Raw genomic sequence first — 22656 nt, 5'->3', positions numbered from 1 at the left:
AACGTGGCCACACCCATTCATTTAGGTATCATCTATGGCTGCTTCCGGGTTACAGTGGTAGAGGTGAGCAGTTGCAACAGAAGCAGTATGCCCTGCGAAGCCTAAAATATTTACTGTCTGATCCCAGCAGAAAAAGTCTGGTGGCCCCCTGATCCAGAGTAACGTTCCTCAAACCATAAAGTGCATACAAATCACCTGGGGAGCTCGTTACAATGCAGACTCTGATTCATGGGCAACGCCTGTGCCGCTGGGCCCCGGACCAGCTGGGAACTAGGGCGCTGCGTGTAGGGCTGTGTAACGACGTCAGGGCTCAAGTGCCTGTGGCTCGTTTCTCTTGGGCTCTTCATGATAACTTAGGACTCTGCAACGCTCAAAGCCTGGACCAGACACAGGTGAAGAACAAATCACTTTATTAGGAAAAAAGTAGTGTTACGAGTCTCAGCGTCACGAGACTCTTCTCCCCTAGTTCCCAGGTCCACACTCCTCTCGCTCTGCCTTGCTTTAGGTCCTTCTCTCCGAGTTCCCCAAAGGAATTCTTCAGAACTGTGAGTGCTTTCAGTTTCTTATCTTTCTCTAGGGCTGTGGTCCGCCCTCTCCACTGGTCCCTCTGGGCAGCCTCCAGCCCAGCTCTGTCGCCTCAGTGGGTCTGCAAGAAGCTACACCTGGAGAAGCAAGGCTACTCCGGCCAGAACCCACTTGGAAGGCTTCTCCTTCGTCTTCAGGTGTAAAGTCCACACGTAGGTGGGTCCTCGCTGACAAGTCTTGTACACAGGACAGGGATAGACACTGCGGCAGTCCTGCTTATCTGCGGGGATGGCCTTGAGGAGCAACACCGGCATGGGGGATGTCAGCTCCTTCAGCTTCCCCTCGGTGATGATCCCAGCCTGAGGACAAGGACACGAGAACATCTCAGGTCAGACCTCAAGCTCAGCCAGCCAGGCTTTCTCCTGTCGGAAGGTCTGGGAGAGAGAGACTGGGAAGACCTGGTTGCCCTGGGCCCACCCCCTTACTAAATTCTCTCGACAACCCACGATGGGGTGCCGTGGACGGGTGGACATCATATTCCCACTGTTTTTCAGCCTGAATATCTTCTTGAAGCAGAGTTCCAAAAGCTGTTGCATATCATTTGCACATTAATCTCTTTGGGGCTTGAATTTCTCTTAGTTTTATTTTGTCATTTAGTAAGCATACCGAATGCAGCTATTTGCCAGGTGTCATGCTAGGTGCTAGGGACTTAAAGCTGAACAAGAAACAGTCCCTGCTGGCAAACGCTTTAGATGTTAAGGCTTTGGTTATGTCCTGTTCCAGCTTCTTATGTGCTGTCCTCCACCCTCTAGAGCATTTTCTATTTTTGAGCAGAGGGAGCTGTGTTCTATCTTCACTCATGTAACAGGGACCTGGCCGTTCTGTAGCTTTCCAGCTGGGGCCTCTCTCTGGTTCTCTGAGATGTCTCCATAGTGCTGTCTGGGGAAGTTTTTTCTAGTAGTCCTGAGAAATATTCTGAGGAACAAAAAGGTGCCTTGGAGAAATATTCTGAGGAACAAAAAGGTGCCTTGGTGAAATAAGCTTACCACACCCTGGGCCTGAAGCTTTACGGTGCATGCTAGTACATTGAAGACAAGAAGTCCTGGCAGTAAAGAAAACAGTTTGACTTTATTTATCCCAGTCTTTCCCAAACTTATTTGACCAAAAGACCCTTTTCTTGCAACCTATTCATTTCCTGTGGCACTAGGATTTTCTGAACATACTTTGGGAAATGATGATCCAGAGTGACTCATGGATTCCTTGCCTGTGCCTAGGTGATTCTGAGCCCCTTACACTGTGGACAGAATTTGTTTTAATTCCCATGAAATGTATTTAACGGGAAGGATGTGCCTCTTCAGTTCTGGTAGAGGCTGACATGAGGCATAGAAAGTAACAGAACTAAGGTAAACAGTGAGGACCCCTTGTCCCCCACACCTGAGTGTTTATGGTAGGGAGTGGCAGCAGGGTAGAACCTTTCTTTTTCCATATATCATAAAACCAGCGCTTTTAAAGTGTACAATTCACTGGTTTTTGGTATATTTATAAACTTGTATAGTCATCACCACTATCTAAATTCCAGAATATTTTTATCACCCCAGAAAGAAACTCTATAACCACTAGCTGTCACCATTAGTAGTGGGGTGTTATTGTCATCAGTTATTATGGTTGAGTTGTCTGTTTCTCCCTTCAATTATGACAGTTTTCATCTCCTTTATTTTGGGGTCTCTTTTGTTAGATGCACATATATTTGTCATCGTTATATCTTCTTGATGGATGGACCTTTTATCATTGTAAAATGCCTTTTTTTGGTCTCTACAATTCCTCTCTCTTCTGTCTTTTCTCTAATAACAATTTTTAAGTCTATTTTGTCTACTATTAGTATAGTCCCCCAACTCTCTTTGGTTACTGTTTTCATGGCATGTCTTTTCCATCTGTTTACTTTCAACCTATTTGTGTCTTTAAATCTAAAGTGTGTCTCTTATACACAGCATGTAGTTGGATCAGGTTTTTAAAAATTTAATCTATTCTGCCAGTCTCTGCCTTTTAATTGTAGTGTTTAATCCATTTGCATTTAATGCTTGCTCTTTTTTCAGTCATTTTTCTTCAACAAACACTGCTTGGATTGCCAAAGCCTTTGGTTAACTTCAGGAGTTCTGATAAGTTTGATTCTGGTATATATATATATGTATAAAATTACTATATATGATTTTGATATATACCTTATTATACTATTATATTATATATATGATATATATTATATCTTATTATATATATCTTTATATACGTGTGTGTGTGTATATATATGTATATTATTATTATTTTTTTTGGCCAATGTTCTTGTTTTATGGAGGAGAGGAATTTTGGACATCCTTACCCTTCCCTTTTTTTTTTAATAGTAATCTTTTATTTATTTGTTTATTTATATATTTATTTTTGACTGTGTTGTGTCTTCGTTTCTGTGAGAGGGCTTTCTCTAGTTGCGGCAAGCAGGGCCACTCTTCATCGTGGTGCACGGGCCTCTCACTATCATGGCCTCTCTTGTTGTGGAGCACAGGCTCCAGACGCGCAGGCTCAGTAGTTGTGGCTCACAGGCCCAGTTGCTCCGCAGCATGTGGGATCGAACCAGGGCTCGAACCCGTGTCCCCTGCATTAGCAGGCAGATTCTCAACCACTGCGCCACCAGGGAAGTCCACCCTTCCCTTTTTGCTGAATGCTTTCTGGGATACAGACTTTGAGAACAAGAGTTCTTGGTGGGCGGGTGTTATTTTTTTGTTTGTTTTTATTGTTTGGAAACAAGGTCATGAAAAAATCGGAGGTAGTTGTTTGGAATCAATATCCTTTTTCCCCCCAGTGCCAGTGCCCCTCCTTCTGAGCTTCCTCCCTACTTATCTTTTTTGCACTTCTCTCATTTTGGCATCTTTAGTGTCCTAGCTCTGGCTACCTTACACCTAATACAGTCCACATGTGATCTCCACTGACAGACTTATGCAAATGTTCAGGTGGAGAGAGAGAAGTAGGATTCCTTCTCAACGTTCAGGCTGCTTGAATACCGTCCCACTTTACCGTCCTTTCTGTTGGCTCTTGACTGGTTTCCTAGGGCTGCTGTAACAAAATTATCACAAAGACAGTGGCTCAAAACAACAGAAACGTATTCTTTCACAGTCCTGCAGTCCAGAAATCTTAAAGTGTAGGTAGGGCTGGTTCCTTCTGGAGGCTCTAAGGCAGAACCTGTCCCATGCCTTTCCCCTAGTGCCTGGTGGTTGCTGCAACCCTTGGCCTCCCTCGGCCTGTAGATGCACCCCTCCAGTCTCTGCCTCCGTCTTCACAGAGTGTTCTCCTCTTATAAAGACACCAATTATTGGATTCAGCACCTACTCTATTCTAGTGTGACCTCATCTTCACTAATTACATTTGTAAAGACCCCTTTCCAAATAGGTCACATTTTGAGGTTCTGGGTGGACATGGATTTTGTGGGGACACTCTTCAACTTAGTACAGCTCTCTATGCATATTGATCTGGACTTGTAGGATCTTCTAGACTTTCTAATAGTTTTCCCGTGTTCCTTTGTATTGACTGCTAGGATAGTTTAGTGCAAATATTGCCAAATGGGATATTTGACTAAGTAGTCCTTCCAGATCATGTGTAGAACCAATGTAAACTTGTCCTAGAGTTATCCATCCTTGTTCATGTCACTTATCCCCGCCACCTGTGCTTGTTTGCTAGTTTCCTATTGGAGACAAAACATCTTTTCTGATCTTATGCTGACTCAAATTTGTATTAGCCTGCAGTGAAGAATCCATTCAAAGTGTCACTTTAAATGATATCACTGGCACCCCTTTGCTAACATGTAGCAGTGTAAAAAGTAGGAGGGATTCCTGCCCTCCGAGAGCTCATGAATGAGGAAAGTGGACCAGGGAGGTGAAATGATACCCCCAGGTCACACAACAAGTTTTGAGCACTCCCTATGTACCAGGCACTGTTCTAAGTGTCTTGCATATTAATTCGTTTAATCATCACAGCAACTCTGTTTTCCCATTTAACAGTTGAGTAGGGACTTCCCTGGTGGTCCAGTGGCTAAGACTCTTCGCTCCCAATGCAGGGGCCTGGGTTCGATCCCTGGTCAGGGAACTCGATCCCACATGCCGCAACTAAGAGCTCGCATGCCGCAACTAAAGATCCTGCATGCCACAACAAAGATCCCACACGCAGCAACAAAGATCTCACGTGCCACAACTAAGACCCGACATAGCCAAAGAAATAAATTAAATTAATCAATATTTTTTAAAAAACAGTTGAGTAAACTGAGATTTTTCACAGAATTAGTAAGTGGTAGTGCTGGGATTCAGATCCAGCCAGTCTGTTGCTTTTAACCTCTCTACTCACTCTGCGCTCTTTATGTCATCCTTGGCTACATAGAAATGATTTGACAGCCTCAAGGGATGCTAAAAGGGCATCCCTGGGCTTCCCTGGTGGCGCAGTGGTTGAGAGTCCGCCTGCTGATGCAGGGGACACGGGTTCATGCCCCGGTCCGGGAAGATCCCACATGCTGCGGAGCGGCTAGGCCCGTGAGCCATGGCCGCTGAGCCTGCGTGTCCGGAGCCTGTGCTCCGCAATGGGAGAGGCCACAACAGTGAGAGGCCCGCATACCCCGCCCCTAAAAAAAGGGCATCCCTTTTAGCAATTGTACTTTACAGGGGGCAGTGTGTATGTAATCAGCCCACAGGGGATGCCCTTCGGCTCATCCCAGGATTTACCTGTGCATCCCAGCGAGCGCCTTCCATGAAGAGGCCATGGATGTAGGCCCCTTCCCAAGGGGGGCTCCTGAATTCCTCTCTGTTCTTCTTTGTCACGTCACATTGCAAGGCCATCTGGTCCAGGGGCCACTCATTCTTGCGGGCCGTGGACTGCATGATGGCGGTCAGGAAGGACTGGGGGTTGAAGAAGCCCGTCAACCACACAGTGGAGGGCATCGTAAAGTCGCCTGTCCAGGCCTCCAACTCCTTGATTCGGTTGAGCAGGTCCAAAAACCAGGCTGCCAGGCCTGCAGTGGAAGGGTAGGCGCACCTGGCCCAGGGCTCCGGCACTGTGTCTAGGTACAGAGCGTCCTGTAAGTTCTCCATGTCGCTGGTCATGGTCAGCTCCCCCTGAAGACAAAGAGTGAGAGGGGAAAGAGTGAGGGGCAGCAAGTCCCTGGAAACAGCTGGCCTCGGGGATCTTTGGAAAGACAGGAGATGACTGCCGGGGTGGGTGACACAATGACAGTCCCTGTCTAGTACTTGATCTGCAAGGTTTGTCTCACAGAGACTGGTCCTCTCCCCACTCCTGTGGTATCAGAGTCTACACGTATCTACTGACAGTAGTTTAGGTCCACTGCAGACCTCAAGCCACCTGTGGGTTCCATATTGATTCCACACTACCCTAAAGCTTGGGCTCCTCCGTTCTCCTCCAGTGAAGGAGGAATCCTCTTCCAATTGCTAGATGAAATCTGTAAAGGAAGATGTACATCGAAAACCATCTTTAAATTAAACTTTGTAACCTTAGTTATGCCAAGTATCTACAATTTCTTGAAGGTGTCGTCTATACTGCAGTGGTTTCTGCACAGGGGTTAGAGTACCCAATAAGGCTTGCCGTGTCTGATATGATGACCATCAGTCCTATGAAGCTATTTAAGCACAAGTGAGTTAAAATTATAAAATTATCAGTCAAATAAGCTACATTTCATGTCATCAGCAGGCACTGTGCCCTTAGCACAGATATGGAACATTCTCATCATTACAGAGGGTTCTATTGGACATCACTGCTCGAAACAGAAAGGCCTAGTTTTCTGTTTGGTAATTAAACTGTAGTGTATGTGTTTTTGCCAGGGTTGTGTTAAAAATTTTGTATGTTGCAATTTTAATAAAACATGTTTATGGGCATACAATAGAACACGCTGGCTAAACTGCAGATAAGAAGATATGTAGACAAATCAAGACTCATTACAAAAAATAAAGTCCAATAGACTTAAAAGGAAAAAGATAGAAGCTGTATTTATTTTTCCTTTTAAAATAAAAATGTTAAGTTTTCAATGGCCAATTAACTCACATAATTATAAAGTGCTTTTATAAATAATACACCAAATAAATTTGCTTCCCCACAGAATTGTCTTGGGTTGTTTTGAGTCGCGGTGTGTCTGTGGAAGTTTTTTGCACCTGTGAATGTTGTTGGCCATGCGAGTTGGTGGGGAGGTAAGGTCCCCCACCCTGGAATCATCCCACAACTGATCTAACAGGACTGGGTCAGCACTACTGGAAAAAGTAGGATGAAAATGTCCCGGTCCTTTGGCACATCTCTGAGGGCCGTGGCAGAGAAACAAATAGAGATGAACTCACATGGAGCCCCGGACTCTGCCAGCCACAGTTGTTTGCTGGTACAGAGAAGTCCTTTGTTGCCTGGTTATTGCCCCTGGCTAATTCAATCACTTACTCCGTGTGACCATGCCTTACACAGAGATGTGCCACTTCTGAAAACGGTGAGGTCCTATAAACATCTATTTCTCTGAAATTCCTTGCAAGAAGAAATCATGTGCTTAAGTTAAAATATATGCAATATTAGGGCAGTGAAACTCTCCTGTAAGACACTAAAATGGCGGATCCATGTCATTACACATTTGTCAGAATCCATAGAACGTACACCACCCAGAGTGAACCCTAATGTGAACTACAGGTGACTTTGGTGATTGCGAGGGGTCAGGGTAGACTTACCAGCTGTAACAGATGGGCCACTCTGCTGGGGGTGTTGATGATGGGGAGGCTGGGTGTGGTCGGGGGAGGGGGATATGGGAACTCTGCCTTCTGCTCAATTTTGCTGTGAACCTACAACTGCTCTAAAAATAAAATCTGATAATAAAAAAATGTATATGCAATACTTAACACTCTTCAGAAATCTAAAATCATTTTGACAGCAGGGAAGCATAAAATGTGTAACTTGCCTTTCTTAAAAATTTCTCACATCTGCTTAGAAGTTATTCTGACAATGATTTTGCATTTACTAATTGAAAGTATGAGTGATGGAGCCTTAAAGAATGTGCTGTCTCTTGGGTTCTGCCCGTTTGAGAGTGAAGCAGGAACGATTTAGGAAAAGAAGTCATTCACCTTGTGGTTACGGTGCTGAACTCAGATCTGCCCATGATCTTGAGTGGACATAGAAATGACTCACTTTCAGAGGAGGGGTTGAGAAGAAACCAGAGAGAACCCCACTCCAAATTCACTCAGTGTAACGTGGGTCCCTTTCTTAGGAAAAGAGGAATAAACCTACAGACTCTGGGACAGCGTTTCCTAAAAGGTGTTCAGAGAAAATTCGTTTCCTCAGGTGCTGCCAGATTGGTGGAGGCAGGGTGGGCAGACGGGAAGTTTCTGGGCCAAACTGTGGGTAAGCAGGCCTTTTGTAAAGACTCCAGCTCCCCGCGAGAGAAACCTGCTTCCATCTGCTCAAGCCTGACCTCCTCAAACTCCCCCTGCCTGGATCCTGTGAAACATGGATTAATGTCTGCACTTATGTGCTCATAGGTCAAGAGTCGACAAAAAGAAAACTCACAAAGAGAACACTAAATCCTTAAGAAGATGATGTAGTTCAGGGTCCTGGGTGACTGGCTTGTTCCACGTCCACATTGCAGGGAAAGCAGGGAGAACTAAAGACTGGGGGACGCTTTATGGTGGGTATGAGGGCTACCTGGATGTGGCCTTAACCACTTTTTTTGTCCCTATAAATAAATGCTTTCAGAGTCTTTCTTAGGGAGAATGGAAGATAAAAACCTGATTTGCCCTCTAGGCCTTCATTGCTTTAAGTCAGTGCGCTTGTTAAAAGCGCGGATTCAAAGGCTCCATTCCAAACCTAAGGACTCCAGCCTCTGGATGGCCAGGAATGTCCATCTGTAAAGGGCATCTCTGGAGGGTCAGAAGTGGCTGGTGCTCTGGGCTCGCAGGCACGTGGCCAGCGTCCGTCACGTGGGGTCAGCAACGCCCACATATGCCCTTCTCCAGGGGCTGCAGGCTGCACCTTGTTCTGAGGGTCAGCCCCTGTCTGCTTTTCCTTCCCTCTGAAGGTGGTCTTTGCAACCAGCTTTCATATGAATGAAACACCGGGAGGTAAAGAGATGGGGAGGGAAGTGGGAATTATGTGGGTTCCGCCCTTCCCAGTCTGGCGTCCAGACTGCGGGCGACAGCAGCTGGTCCATCTGTGCACTCTAGCAGGCATGTGGGCCAGGGCAGCTGCCTGCAGGGTGGTGACCATAAGTCACTAAAGGGCCAAAGCAAAACCTGAACTATTAAGTCAACACACAACGGATGAGAGTAAAGAGCCAGAGCGGTTCCCCAAGTCAGCAAGCTGGGCTTTAAGACTGAACATCTTTCACATGTTTAGAAAAACAGGATTTGTCAATTAGGAGGGGCAATCAGCCACTGAAGCATAGGGGGAAAAGGTTTGATGCCATTAAATATCTGAATAATAGAAAATAGTTCCCAGCCCCAGATTCTGGGCTGGCCATGACTCCATCTAAGAGAGCACTGCCCAAATGAAATACAATGCAAGTTGTGAATGGGTAATTTTACATTTAAAATTCACAAAATTACATGTGCGTAATTTTACATTTTCTAGTAGCTACATTAAAAAAATAAAAAGAAACAGATGAATTTAATTTTCATAATATGTTATTTAACTTAATAGATTAAAATGTCAAATATTTCAATATTTAATCAATATAACAGTTATTAATAAGGTATTTTCCCCTTTTTGTCCTATATCTTTGAAATACAGCATTTAATTTAAACTTACAACACATTTCAGTTTGGACTAGCCACATTTCAAGTGTTAACCTGTTGTTAGTGGCTACCATACTGGACAGTGCATAAGAATCCAGCTTCGCCTGTAGTTTTCCTACACAGGTAGAGAATTTTCTGGTCAGGCTGCCATCAGTCAATGGCGCTTTGAAAGTTATACCTAGTTGTAAAGGATTGTAAAGGAATAAACTGGCATTTGGGAGTTCTGTACATCAGGCTTTTGTGCATTTGGTTAGTGGGAGTCAGTACCTCTGACCAGTCAGCTCTGGGATGCTCACAGGACCTGGTTCTTCATTGTGTAAGGCTGAGAGCCAGATGTCTGACTCTCCTGAATTCTTCTCTGTGGGGACACGGTTGTGGCTGGTAGACCTCTCCCAGGTGGCCACTTCTGTGTGCTGTGGGCTCCCACAGTCCTCAGGGGTTAGAGAGCTGTGCCTCTCAGTTCAGCCAGTACTTTTGGGTAGCATTATGGTTTCCCATCCAGCCAACTATGAATAAAAATTTTGTAATAAAAAGTGCTAAGGGTATTGACTTAATGACTTAAAAAGTCAGACATTTTCTAATTTGGTGCCCAGTCTGGGCAGGGCATTAGGGTTTGCCTGTTTGATGTGCTGGGTAGTGTGGGTTGCCCCATGTCTCCCTGTGCTCCACCTAAAACAGTCCTAGAACTTCAAAGTGACTGTTAAAGAGAAAGAAAGGACCGGAAGGAAAACCTCGCTCAGAATTTCCTCTCCTCCCATTATGCTTCCCCTTCCACGTTCCACTGGGAGCTGGGATGTGAGTTCCTCAGTGCTCCATGTACCAGCCGCTGTCCAGTGGGGCCTTCACGTCTCCCGCACATGCCAGGCTGTCCTGTGAACCCCTCCTGTTCCAGTTGCTCCCTTCAGCCATTTTCTCCTTTCCTCTCCCATTTCTTGCAGCTCAGCTTAACCTCTTCCCCAGACTTGGAAACTTTTCCTTCTCTGAACTCTGCCGCTGTCCCCTTGCACCTTCACTGTTCCATGAAGACATCTGTCCATCTTTTCTTCTACCTACTTGCCTTAATGCTATTCACAAACTTGTCTCGCCACAAGAATTACCCAGCTGCTGGCTAAAAATATAGTTTTCCAGACCCCAGCTCCAGAGGTTGGTGGGACTGGAGGGTGGAGATAGGAACACATATTGGGATGAAGCCCCCAGGGAGTCTGATGACCAGGCCAGTTTGGGGGCCCTGTCCTAATGAGACTGGGTTTTCATGACAGCGTTTTTAAGTGGAGATTGCTCTGTCTGTCCCCCCCGCTCACAGGGGACCAGGAGAAAAAGGCAACATACCGTTGTCCTGACTGCTTCTGGGTCAATGGTGTCACCACCAGTCACCTTTAGAAGTTCACCATATCACTCTTACTTACCTGAGGCGACCCTCTGCTCCAGCCAAACCAAGTTAACTCTTAGAACAGGCTTAGGGTTCCTCACCTTGGGACTTCTAGAAGATTCTTCTTATTGCCTACTCTTCCTCCAAAGCCCCCTGCATGCCACTTTTCCGCTGGGGCCATCCTGACTCCACATACTGATTTCTTCCTTTCTGCTCGCACCTCTCTCTGTGTGGCACTGAATAAACCCTGCCTGGTACTGTAACCCATTTGTATGCTCGTTTTCCCGCCAGACTGTCCGTCTGGAGAGGAAGGCTCCCCTGTCAGTCTCCGCTGTCTCCCCAAGGGCAGAGCACCAGGGCTGGCCGTCCACCAGCCCCGCTCGAGCTAGACTGGAAGAAAAGAGTAACTCCCTCCCCACCCCTTCATCCTCGCCCAGGCACGCACTGGGATCCATGACACCAAACCACAGCGAAGGCTCTTGAGAGAAAAATGAGTGAATGAATTGGAAGTCGGATGGGTAAATAGACTGCACCAAATTGCACAGATTCACTAAGCTAAGACTGCAACAAACAAGCTCAAGATAATTACTAATATATACCTGCGTACCTAGGGAACCGAGCCACATAAAATGACCGGCAAGGTCCTTATTTACGCTTGAGATTGTTCTATGGAATTCTGTATTTCCTTTGATTACAAGCCGGTGCATAATTTGGTAATGTTGCCAAACAGCATCAGCCTTCAACATCCTTTCCCGTCTCTCCTTTCTCCTTATTTCCTTCTATCCATATTGGGTCAGAATGGGAATTAACAGACTGAAAAAGACTCACCCAGATTTCTCAGTCTACTTCATAGTTTCTATGTGAGCACACGTGAAGACGCTCATGGTTGTGTGTCCTCTGCACCTGTGACAGTGGTCATACGACTCCAAGAGGCAGACACAAGGGTGGCAGCACATCACAGGCCTGGACGTCCAGGGCTGGGCTGAGCTTTCACCGCTGCCTACAAAACTGGGTCCTCACTTTCCCTCTGTCTGGGGTTACAATTATTTTGATAAATGTGCCAGTGTAAACTGACAACAGTTACTTTCCTCAGCTCGTCAAAGGCAGCAGGACCTCCCACTCACCTATCATCCAGGTGAACAGTTATAGCGCTTTTCTGTTAGGCTTTGTGCTGGGCATTTGATGGAATTATCTTATGGTGAATAAAGTAGATCTATTTACATAATTGTTGGTATAAATAATAGACCCTTTCGTTGCTCGTGAGAAATGTCAGAGCTTGTGAAGTATCTCGGGCCTTTCAGATAACCATGAGGTTGCAAAAGATTAACGTTCTTTCCTTTCCTCTGAAGGGGTGGTAATAATCATGCCATCAGCTTACACTTCTGGGTACTTGCCACGTGTTGGGCATTGCTCTAAACATTTTATGCAAACCTATTTATTGAATCCTTCCCAAAGCCCTATGAAGTAGGACCACTATCCCTGTTTTACAGGTGAAGAAACTGAGATGCAGTGAGACTTAAGTCACTCTAAGGCCACACAGCGAGGAGGCAGAAGAGCTGGGAGGCGGTGCAGGGCTGTCTAGGACCTGTGCTTTGATGCAGCACACACTTCTACGTCCCATGAAAGCAACACCACCCATGTCAGCAGGAGACACAGGGCATCGAGACTTCTCTTCTGCTCGGCGGTCAGAGCATGGGCTCCCGGGCAGCTTGCCAGTCACGGCTCATTCTGCCTTCCCAGCTTCCAGCTTCAGAGCCTGTCTTACCCTCCCTGCAGCCTGGCCAGACCCTGGTTTCTAGGAGTGGCGCCTTCTTAGGCAGTGAGGCTGCTGTGACCACTGCTCTCCGGCTCCCCTGGCGCCCCTCCCACAAGGGGTTCCCGCTGGCAGTGGCCCTCCCTCCCCCACCACCAGCCTCGCCCACCTTTAATCCGAGGTCTAGCTCTCGCAGGGAGCGCTGAATCTCTCGGGTGAGGATGTTCATCCGTTCGCACTCCTGGAGTGCCACGACCACGTAGGGGGTGTGCTCCTCCGCTTTGGCCATCAGCTCTGGGATGTTAAACTCGTCTGTCACCCGCTCCAATATTTCTTCCAGGACGGCCTTGACCTGCCCCACAACAGGAAACACAGGGTTAAGACGGGGTTCAACTTCTCCAGAAGGCCTCCATTCCCCTGCCACGTGGCACTAAAGATGCCAGTCATCCGTGCCCTGGGCATACCCTTGCCCACTTGCTGAGGTCAGCTGGGTCAGGGGCTGAGGACCAACCGCAGCATGGCCTCCCTTATAGGCTGGCCAGCTCTCTGTGACTTCTGGGACCCGCTTAAAAGGATGAACACAGAGGCCTTTCTGAGAATTGGGAGTTGAAAAACCCAGAGGCTGACCCTGTTCGCTGTGGGAATCGAGCTACGAGGGCATAGGACAGACTTGGCCTAGGGCGGTCGTCTGGAACGACGGGAAGCCGCGGCAATGAGCAGCAGTGACGGAGACATATAAACATTCCATCCGGAATTTCCACGAGGCCCCACTGCAGTTCCTGTCCTTGGGTCCTGGAAGAGGCATCGCCACAGCTCACGTAAACCTCCTCCCACGCCCCACGGACCCTCCTGTCACACGGACTGTCAGCTAATCAGACCAGGGGAGCTAGAACAATCAGGGCCTCTCTCCTGGAAAATTGGAATTGAGGCACCAAGACTCTGGGCCGTCTGGGGGGCAGGCACTGGGAGGCTGAGTCTGCCATTTTGAAGCAAATGAGTAAAGCCCAGGAGCTCTGCCAGCAGAGAAAGAAAAATGAGAAAGTGCAAACTTACTAGAACATGTGGCTGGCAGAGGGGCTGGAGGGAGGGAGAGAGGGAGCCAGGGCTCCAGTTCCAGCCCTTCCTGGAGTCAGGAGAGCTGGTGGACGTGTGTGGTGGATGCTGTTTTGGTTCGTTCATCTCATCCCTCTGCTTCCAATGACGGGTCCCTGTCTCCTTTTGTGAAATTACCTCTTCCCCACTGTTTTGGGGCACAGTCACCGGGCCCAGCCCTCCCCGGACTCAAGTGGGCCAATCTGATGATCTTTCCCAGGAGCATGAAAATTGAATCTCAAGCCCAGGATTTAGGTGCAGAAAGTGGAGGGAAGTGCGATGGTCCACTCTTCTCTCTCCCTGGGACCCCAGAGCCACTGTGGTTTCTATCCTTTCTTCAGTGTATTCCTTTGATACAGTGAGCTATTTCTTGCCTATTTCAGCGAAACTGGCCTCTGTTCCTTGCAATCAAAGAACCCTGACTGAGTTAATATGGCGTCGTTATGTATCACCCGTGTGAATTTAAGCAAGTCACTTAGACCTCAATTTTCTCATCTATTAAAAATTTCCAAGAGCAACTTTCTCCACTGCCCCCTCCCCCGCCAACTCCCAGGGCTGGTGAAGAGATCAAACCAAAAGAGGTGATGAATGTGGCAGCATCTGAAAGCTACCAAGGACCCTATACATGTACAGGATTGTCAATGTTAATTTTGCCTTGTCGTGTTCACAGACAATACATTATCTAGGAAAAGAGCCGATGTTAGAAGAAAAGAAAGTAAGAACTCATTACCGTGTCACAGATGGGTCTCTGGTGCAGTCATAGCAAAAACTGGAATGGAATTTTAACAGTACCTGGAAGCTGCTGTTGAGACAGAAGACAAATGGCTAAAACTGCAGCATAGTTCTGTCTCTGGAGCTGAATTTGAAGAAACAGCCCTGTATCAGCAAGCTGCCATTTGGACATTATTCACAAAGAAATGAAAAGATAGTCTGGAGCTATTGTTTCAAAACACATTGAACATGGGGAAACAGAGTTCTCTTCCGTCACTGATCAGGCCGTGGAGGATTTGGAGACCCTGCCTGAGGAGGGAGAAAATCCACAGACATAGAGAGGACACTTCAGGTGGGAGCAGTGCATGCCAAGGGATGTGGTCTACTTTACTTCCACAAGCAAACACCTCTGTTTTTTTTTCCTTTTGGAAAAGTAATAAATGCTTATCATAAAAATCTAAGTATTACAGATTCCTCTGATATTAGAAGCAAAATCCTCCCACAATTTTGCCTCTTCCTTCAAAGGGGGAGAAAAAGCACTGTTAATTATTGGTTTATAATTTCTGCAGGTGTCCTTCAATGCATATGACTCTATCTATCCATCATCCATCCATCACCCATCTATCCATCCATCCATCCCCATATTTATCACGTCTGCCACATCTTCCTTCCTGCCTTGCTGCTTCTCTTCCCTCTATCGCTCTCCCTTCCCTCCCCACCTCCTTCTCTTTCTATCTATCACAAATGGAATCATAATACACACAGACTTTTCAGTTTGCTTTTTTTTGTGTTTTGTTTTTGTTTTCTTTCGGCCACACCATGTGGCCTGCGGGGTCTTAGTTTCCCAACCAGGGATAGAATCCATGCCCCCAGCAGTGGAAGCTCAGAGTCTTAACCACTGGACCGCAAGAGAAGTCCCTCAGCTTGCTTTTTGCACCTAATAATATATCTTGAACACATTCCCTTGTTAGTACTGATGGATTTACCTTGTTTTTTTTAACAGTATATATTATTTCACTGTTTTGGCATAGCATAATTTATTGAGTCATCCCCCTATTAATGGTATTTGGTCTGTTTATCATTCCTACTACTATAAACAATCCTGCAATAAAGAAATATATCGTAACATCTGTGCCCTTTTGAGTGTTTCCACTGGTTGAATTCCTAGGAATAGAATTATGAGTAAAATATATGAACATTTTAAACTTTAGTAGCTATTGTCAAATTGCTCTACAATTTAAGCCTCTACTAACAGAGATGGGAGTACATCTTTCTTATGTTTTCATCACTGGATATCCTCACGTTTAAAAAATTTTACCATTGTGTGAAAAATAATATTTCACTTAACTCCATTTAGTTATGAGTGATGTTGAGAATATTTTACTATTTTTCTTGGCCATTTATATTATTATGTGAATTTCTTTTGTGTCCTTTTCCCCTTTCCCCTCTTCTTCTCTCTCCTTCTTTTTCCTCCATGGGTAATAACTGTATATTAGTGAAATCTGCCCACTTCCCGGTATCTGTGTTGCAATTGGGTTCTCCTAGTTTGGCAAGTGATTGTACTTCATTCATCTGTGACACACACACACACACACACACACACACACACACACCGTTTCTCGAAGTGGTTAAAAGAAGGGGATAAGAAAATGACAAGAACTAGAAGCTTCCTTTAATGCTGCCCAAAGAATCCTAAGCCTATTACTCACATAGTCCCAGCCTTTTCATTTTTAAGCTAGGAACATTTTTGATACGAGGTGGTTTGGATTCTGGGCAACATAAACTTTATCTTCCTTTTGTTCTCAAATTATATCCTATGCATCAAAGAGTAAAACAGGTTGAGTAGTGGGGTTTAGAGCAGCTTTCTCAAAGTAGGCTCACCTGCATCACAATCGCTGGGCTGCAAGTTCCTGGGCCTAACCCCAGCCCCCAGAATCGGATGCTCCCTAGCTCATTCTGAGGCATATTAAAATTTGAGACTCATTTTAATGACATCACTCCATACCTTTAAACAAACATCCAGCTCCTTTACTATCAGTCAGTTTGTTTTCCTAAAATCAATCCCTGAAGGCTAAAAGTTCGATAATTCTCCAGGTTTCTTAATGCTTAATCTTCCAGGTATGTTTCCTTGTAACAAAGGAACCTCTAACTAAAGGAATCCGGGTAGTGCTCTGGAGGGGAGGTGGGGTGAAGCAGACGCATCTGTGGGAAACTGAACTGCCTTGTCTTAGGAGAGCATCACAGAGAAGGCTCACGTTGGGCCCCTTCCTTTTCTGCCCTCTGCTGCGCCCTCACCAGGAACAGAGCTCCCAGGTTGCCTCTGGTCACCCTACACCCACACGGCACCCTCCCCTGCCTTTCCACCCAACAATTCCCCTGCACCTTCCTGAAGTTTCGGGAAGTCCTGTGCTTAGTAGCACTAGCTGTGCGTTAGGAGACTCGGGGACTAACTGTCCTTCCCACAAAGAGACCGCATTTTCCTCTTAAAGAGGAGCGAGTTCGTCCACACGAGCGTCTAGTTGGCGGAGGGAGGGTGGGGTGTCTAGGGACAGCTCCCCACCCATAACTACTTAGTTTGGGAAAGGAACCATGAGGTCCGTTTCGAGGTTCCCAAACCACGATTGTTCAGCTCTGCCCTTTCTTCACTTTGGCAGACAAACGGAATAAAACCTGCCTGTGAGGGAACGAGCGAAGCACTGCCACACCCAGCGGCTGGGACGTCCTACCACCACGTACCCCGAGGGCCCGTCTGGTCACGTGACTGCGGCGGGTCCCTCGGAAGCGAAGGATTGGCGCGGCGAGGCTGGACCACCCATGCGCGAGGAAGACGCACGCCGAGCAGTCTGCGCTGTGGAGCCCAACGCGGCCGTCGGGAGAAAGGGCGACCTCAGCAGTCCTGGGCTCCCCAGAATATCTCGGGCAACCCCTCCATATACCTTTTCTTCTCTTGCGGCCCCCGCTCCATCTCTGGCCTGGCTGTTCCGGGGCTGCAGCTCCAGCACCGTGCGAAAGAGCTTCTCCGAAGTCTGGGTCAGGAAGCCGATCTCCGCGTTCGGATGGAGGCCGTAGAGATGCGGCGACTCTGGGGGCAGCTCGGCGTCGATGTACTAAAAAGTCAAGGGTAAGCTCACTTGAAAACCAACGAGACGTGTCTCCCATCTCCCACCTGACTAGTCCTCTGCAGGGCAGTCAGTGGTCCGGGGCAGGCCTCAGACGCCGGGGCCCCTCTGGCCCTCCAGGTGGACGCCACTCACCGATGCTGGCCGACCTCACTGTGCTGCCCACCTGTTAGGGCACATCCTTACACCGTCCGTTTGTGTATGCCCGGCTGGTTTTCCAGAACCTCCACATTCATGAGCTCATTCTTTTGGGGGAAGCTTAGCTGACTATCCATCTCCAATCTCAGCCCCTCCCACGGCACCCTGACCTACACCTGTCCCTCCACACACAAGGAGGACTTTTCAGAGTCCCTCAGAGATACTTTTCCTGCCTGGGAATTTTACCCAGCCCTCCCCGCTTAAATTCCTTTTCTCTCCCCTCTGTTTATTTAAATCAGGAATGATAAACCTGAATGCAAACATGGGACCATGTATGCAAAATAAATGTGTGAATCCTGGTGTGGGATGAAGTGAGCTTTGCTTCTGGCAGAAAGCATTCGAATTAAAAACATTTAAAACAATGTGTCTCCAAACACCACATCTCTGTGGTCAGTTGTGGTGGGCCATAGGCTGCCATCCCTAAAAAATCCTCCCCGGCATGTAAAGCTCACTTCCTTCTCCAAATGTTTCTGAGCACTCTGTGCCAATTCTCTCCATTACAGTGAAAAAATATCCCTCAAGTTTAGCTTTGATGATTTCTTGGTGTTAGTAACATCTAGTCTAAGTAAAAGATGGCTCATTCCTTAAAGGCAAATTTGCGTGTTTATTTTTGCATTTCTTCCAGCACCCAGCACACTCCTGGTCTCCTGGTAAGCCCTATAAGCGTCTACTGACAGATTAAAGGGAGGTATGGAGAAAGGGGAACTCTACCGAAGTCATCTGGAAAGTGTTATCATTGCCCATCACCTGCATTTGTTCCACAGACAGTAGGGGGCGCTCTTGCACAACTTTCTTGGCTAAAGCGTTTATTTTAAAAATTATTTTATTTACTTTCAAGAGAATTATTGTTTTTAATTTCTTCTCATAGGCCTAGTTTTTCTGGATCAAATAACTTTTATGACTTACCTTCTTAAATTTTAGGAATTAAAAATTTGTTTAAAGCTTGTAGTTAATGTTCCTATGACCAGTATTTCCCTGAAGTTTGGTATTCAAGAGTTCTTTTAGGGATGTTCAAAAATGAAGCAACAAAAAAGGTTTTTTTGTTTGAATTCCTTTTTAATACATTTTCATGGTAGGGTAAATAGGCAAAGATGCACACCTTAAAAATAGCTGAAGTAATAGTAAAATGAAAACCCAAAGTGAGAGTATGAAAAAACTCCATGAGGATGTTTTCTTGGTATGTGTATGTGTGTCTGTGTTCACAGCAACCAACAGAGAATGGGAGGGGTGAGTGTCTGCCCACAAGACCATGTCCCTCTGAAGATACTGAGAACCACTAATATAATCTTTACCAAAAGCTGGCTAAGTTCTTACCTGAATTTTTGCTCCTAATGGTTGTGTCAATATCCTGAATGAAAACAATCAGATAAATGCCCAAGATGTTGTTTGTAGAAAAGAGCACCAAATAGAATTATCGAGCTAAACATCAAGAATAAAAAGATCTCTAAAAGTTCAACTTTATCACTAATTTGAGGCTAGAAATCCTATAGTAGCTCTTACATTGAACAGGCTGAGCGCCACGCTGATGTGACCTCGGCTCTTTAAGCTGGGCTTCCCCGGCCCTGCATGCGCATCTCCAGTCCTTCCGGGAGAGACCCAGGTCCCTACCTGGTGGTAAGCATTGTAGTCCATGTTGCCTGGGAGGGGGAACCCTGGGGCCAGGGACAGCTCTCCTTCCAGCATTTCTGGTTTGATGAATTCCTCCAGGTAGGTCCTGCAGAGTCTCCTGTCCCACTCATCAGTGATATGGCCTCCGTACATGATCTCACCAAAGAGGTAGCGCAAGTCATCATAGGGGACCTGAGAGACGGGAAGGAAAGGAAGATCTCCACGCAGGCCCTGGGATGGCCCAGTGTGTGGACAGAGGGTGAGCCACAAGATAGGGTGGTTCTTGAGATTAGCAACAGCGTCTTATTCATCCAAGCTCCCCTGGTGCCCAGTGGGGTTGGGCACACGTGGGAGCTCATTAAACGCTGGAGGAATTACATCAAAGAGTGAGAGGAGGTAAGACACCGGCACTCTTGCACACATGCCTTCCCTCTTTCACAGTCATTAACTGTGGCAGTGAAGTCAGTCTCTACCTATGGGTCCTTTAATCACGCCAGTGTCGAACGGAGGAAAGCGAGGGCATGGGTACTTTTCCCATTTCCTGCCATTAATTAGCATATTAATTAATCATCTCCTTGGAAAGTTCAAAGTGAATGAAATACAGCACACAAGTTCATGGGTGTTAGAGACAGGGGTGGAAGCCACCTGGAGAAAGCCACGTGGCCGCGGCAGGTGAAGGGTTGGTGTGCTGTGTGGTGGGCTTCCCAGGACCCTGGAACCGGAGGCAGAGGCACTGCTTCTGGGCTGGCTTCATTGTCCCCCAAAGGATGCTGTGTTTGGTCCATGAACCAGAAGAGCCTTATGGCGTACACATCCCCTTAACTGGAAGAGCGTGGATTGTTAGTGTGTTTTGTAGGATAGAGACATCAGCCAGAGGAGGGAGGAGGCGAGGTGTAGCCAGAGTTTAGCTTCTTTAACTTCCGCAAGACCGTGCTTACGCAAGGAGCTGCGTGCACCACGAGAAGGTCTGCCTTGGCGAGTTAAATTGGGACTTTGTATCAGGTGAGTGTGGGGTCCCTCCCTGCTGATCACCGCCCCCCGCAACGCTGGGAGCGCACAGGGTGGTCTGGGGGGCCCTGAGACTGACACCAGTGGGTGGCTCACACCAGGCGTGAGGCACTAACGGGGCTTCCTGAGCTTTCTTGCCCCCCCCAACCGTGGTACTCACTCCTCAGCCTCACACTGGCCCTGGGGTTGCCCCTGTGGTAAACTTGCACCTGCTCACTCCCCTTGGGGAGGGTGTAGACCTGCCCCGGTGAGCACGCCCCTTTCTGGCCGTGCTGATGCCACATCATCCTTCTCAGAGGTGCCCTCCCGAGCCACTCCGCGCCGCCGGAAACTTTACCTTCACGTTGGCCTCCAGGAAGTTGTAGAGCACGTTCACAGAGATGGTGAGGTCCCCAGTGTTGAAGGGGTAGGAGCGATTCCACCCCTGGGGCCCAAACTTTCTTCTTTCTGCCACCACGGCGTGAAAGTAACAAAGGGCGAAGAGGATGCTCTTAAACTCTGTCTCCCGGGAACACAACTCCAGGGTGTCCTGAAAGGAAATGTTGCTCGGTGTTAGCACAGGGCAGGCCATGGTGTGGGTTAGGATGGCAGGGCTGCTGTGTTCCCGTGAGGGTCTGAGCTCCAGCAGGACCGTGGGTTGCTCTGTGGACAGGCATGGAATCGCGTTTGAGGGGACCTTGCAGAGGGGCTGGGTTTTAGTCTAGAGTCAGAGATAAGGTTTAGATTCAGCTTATAACGGGGTTTGGTTTACAGTTCAGTTTCACACACATGGATGTGCTAATGAGGTTCCCAAGCACAGCTAACGGAAAAAGGGGTAGCGGCCAGGGGAGCATCGTGTTTGTCCTGTTGATGACACTTTGCGCTGGGAGGTGGGAGGGGACTCCCATAGCATCACCTCTGACTTCCCTCCTTCCTGCCATGTTTTTCTCACCCATCATGGAATCTTAGTAGGTGTAATTACTGCCTGTGTGACTGAAGAATCCATGGCTCATCTGCTGGGGGAGCTGCGGGTAGTGGGGTGGGGGTGGGAGTCGGAGCCACAAGAGGCTGAGGGGTGCCGTGCCCTGCCCTTCCCATGCCCTGCCCTTCCCATAATGTCTCCTCTGAAGCAGAGCAGGGGCGATCGGACATGTGGCTGCAGAAGCAAGACCTCCTAGGGGTCCCGACTGCAAAGCATAAGGCGGGAGAGACGGCGTGGCTCATGAAGAGAGGATGAAAGACGGGACAGATGGAAGAAAAGAGGAGCAAGAGAGAGTCCAGAGGGAGTCAGTGGAATTGCGCTTAGATTTTAAGGGGGATGGTGATGATGGTGGGGAGGGGAAAACCTGCATTTTGAAGGGCCGTTAGGACAAGAGCCCTGGATTCTTTGGAATTAAGCACGTCCTCTGAGTGAGCTCCTCTCTGTTCAGGAAGGAGCAAGATGTGGCAGGTAGAGCCCACGAGAGGCACTTTGAAAGCTCACACGAACTGGACTGAGTTCAGCCTTGGCGTTTCTTCTAAGAAGTGGCCCTTAGACGTCGCTTACCTGGGGGAGGAGGAGCGGAGGAGGCGGGAGAAGTTAAGCTTCTGGTAGGTCTGATTTTTTCCATGGAGAACCCGTGACGCAGTCTCCCTATCTTTCTGGATATGTGGGGGTCACTCTGGTGCCTTGGTTGGGTACCATACTTGCCTTGAAGGTATGGGTGTGAAAGGTCAGAGGTGGGACAGAGGGCAAAGGCGCTGCCTCGAGCAAGCAAGAACGTAATAGCTGCTTTTTGGGCAGCGCTGCTCTCTGCAGACATGTAGGGTGTTTCCTGTGTTACCTCTGACATGTGGAAAATCGAGTCCTGCTGAAAAACGCCTTTAAGCAGACAGACAAGAAGCCACACTTGCTGAAGCTGGTTGACAGTGTATACTCACATGAAGGTCAGAGAGAAATAATCACCCCCGAATGGCACAGGGGTCAGGGAAGCAGTGATAAAAAGAGCTCAGTTCTGCAATTTGTCCCATAAATGGTTGGACTAGGGCTCTGAAGGCACAGAGTGAATCATAAGGCATATAAACCAGGCTACTGTTCCAGGGCACTTGTAAATGCAGAAGGAAACATTTAAAACTCTTGTGAACAATGAATCCACTCATAAATCTATCCCTCTTCCTCAGAATGAGTTACTGAAGAGGGCTCTAAGTGGCCCAAACACCAACTGTCGTGGAAGGGATGTTCCAGGAAAAGCCAGCCTCTCTTGGGATGTATTTCCCAGTTGCTTGATGACCAAGGCTGTCAGACTAGACTAGGCTTGCAGGGGGTTTAGCCCAAGGACGAGGGCCCATGGGGAGCCTGAGCAGATGAAGCCGGCTATAGCTGTAGATGATGATACCCCACCCCGAGGCAGAGTTTTATAATATTAATTATTAGAAGCTATTCCATGTGAAGCAGCTGCCGCTCCCTTCCCTGGCTCTGCCCAAGACCCTCAAGGCAGGAGAGCTGGGGGTTCCCTA

The 22656-nt window shown here is 47.5% G+C and overlaps 1 protein-coding gene across 1 annotated transcript in view; it reads right to left on the bottom strand.

Annotated features, from left to right (window-relative positions):
• Positions 1 to 393: 393 nt before the first annotated feature.
• DNAH9 (dynein axonemal heavy chain 9) overlaps positions 394 to 22656 on the bottom strand; it is a gene marked incomplete at its 5' end in the record, with an annotated part of 303352 nt that continues 281089 nt past the window's right edge. Inside the window, 6 exons of the mRNA XM_081219032.1 lie at positions 394 to 884; positions 5280 to 5669; positions 12615 to 12797; positions 17185 to 17355; positions 19174 to 19365; positions 20519 to 20710. Of these exons, the coding sequence (XP_081075158.1) occupies positions 657 to 884; positions 5280 to 5669; positions 12615 to 12797; positions 17185 to 17355; positions 19174 to 19365; positions 20519 to 20710 (1356 nt within the window). The 3' untranslated portion in view covers positions 394 to 656. The remainder of the gene's footprint in view (positions 885 to 5279; positions 5670 to 12614; positions 12798 to 17184; positions 17356 to 19173; positions 19366 to 20518; positions 20711 to 22656) is intronic.

The sequence above is a fragment of the Mesoplodon bidens genome, assembly GCF_964165515.1.
Source record: "Mesoplodon bidens genome assembly, chromosome: 19".
Classification (NCBI taxonomy): domain Eukaryota; kingdom Metazoa; phylum Chordata; class Mammalia; order Artiodactyla; family Ziphiidae; genus Mesoplodon; species Mesoplodon bidens.
Note: the sequence above shows the minus strand (reverse complement) of the source record. Positions and strands in the feature narration are given on the sequence as shown.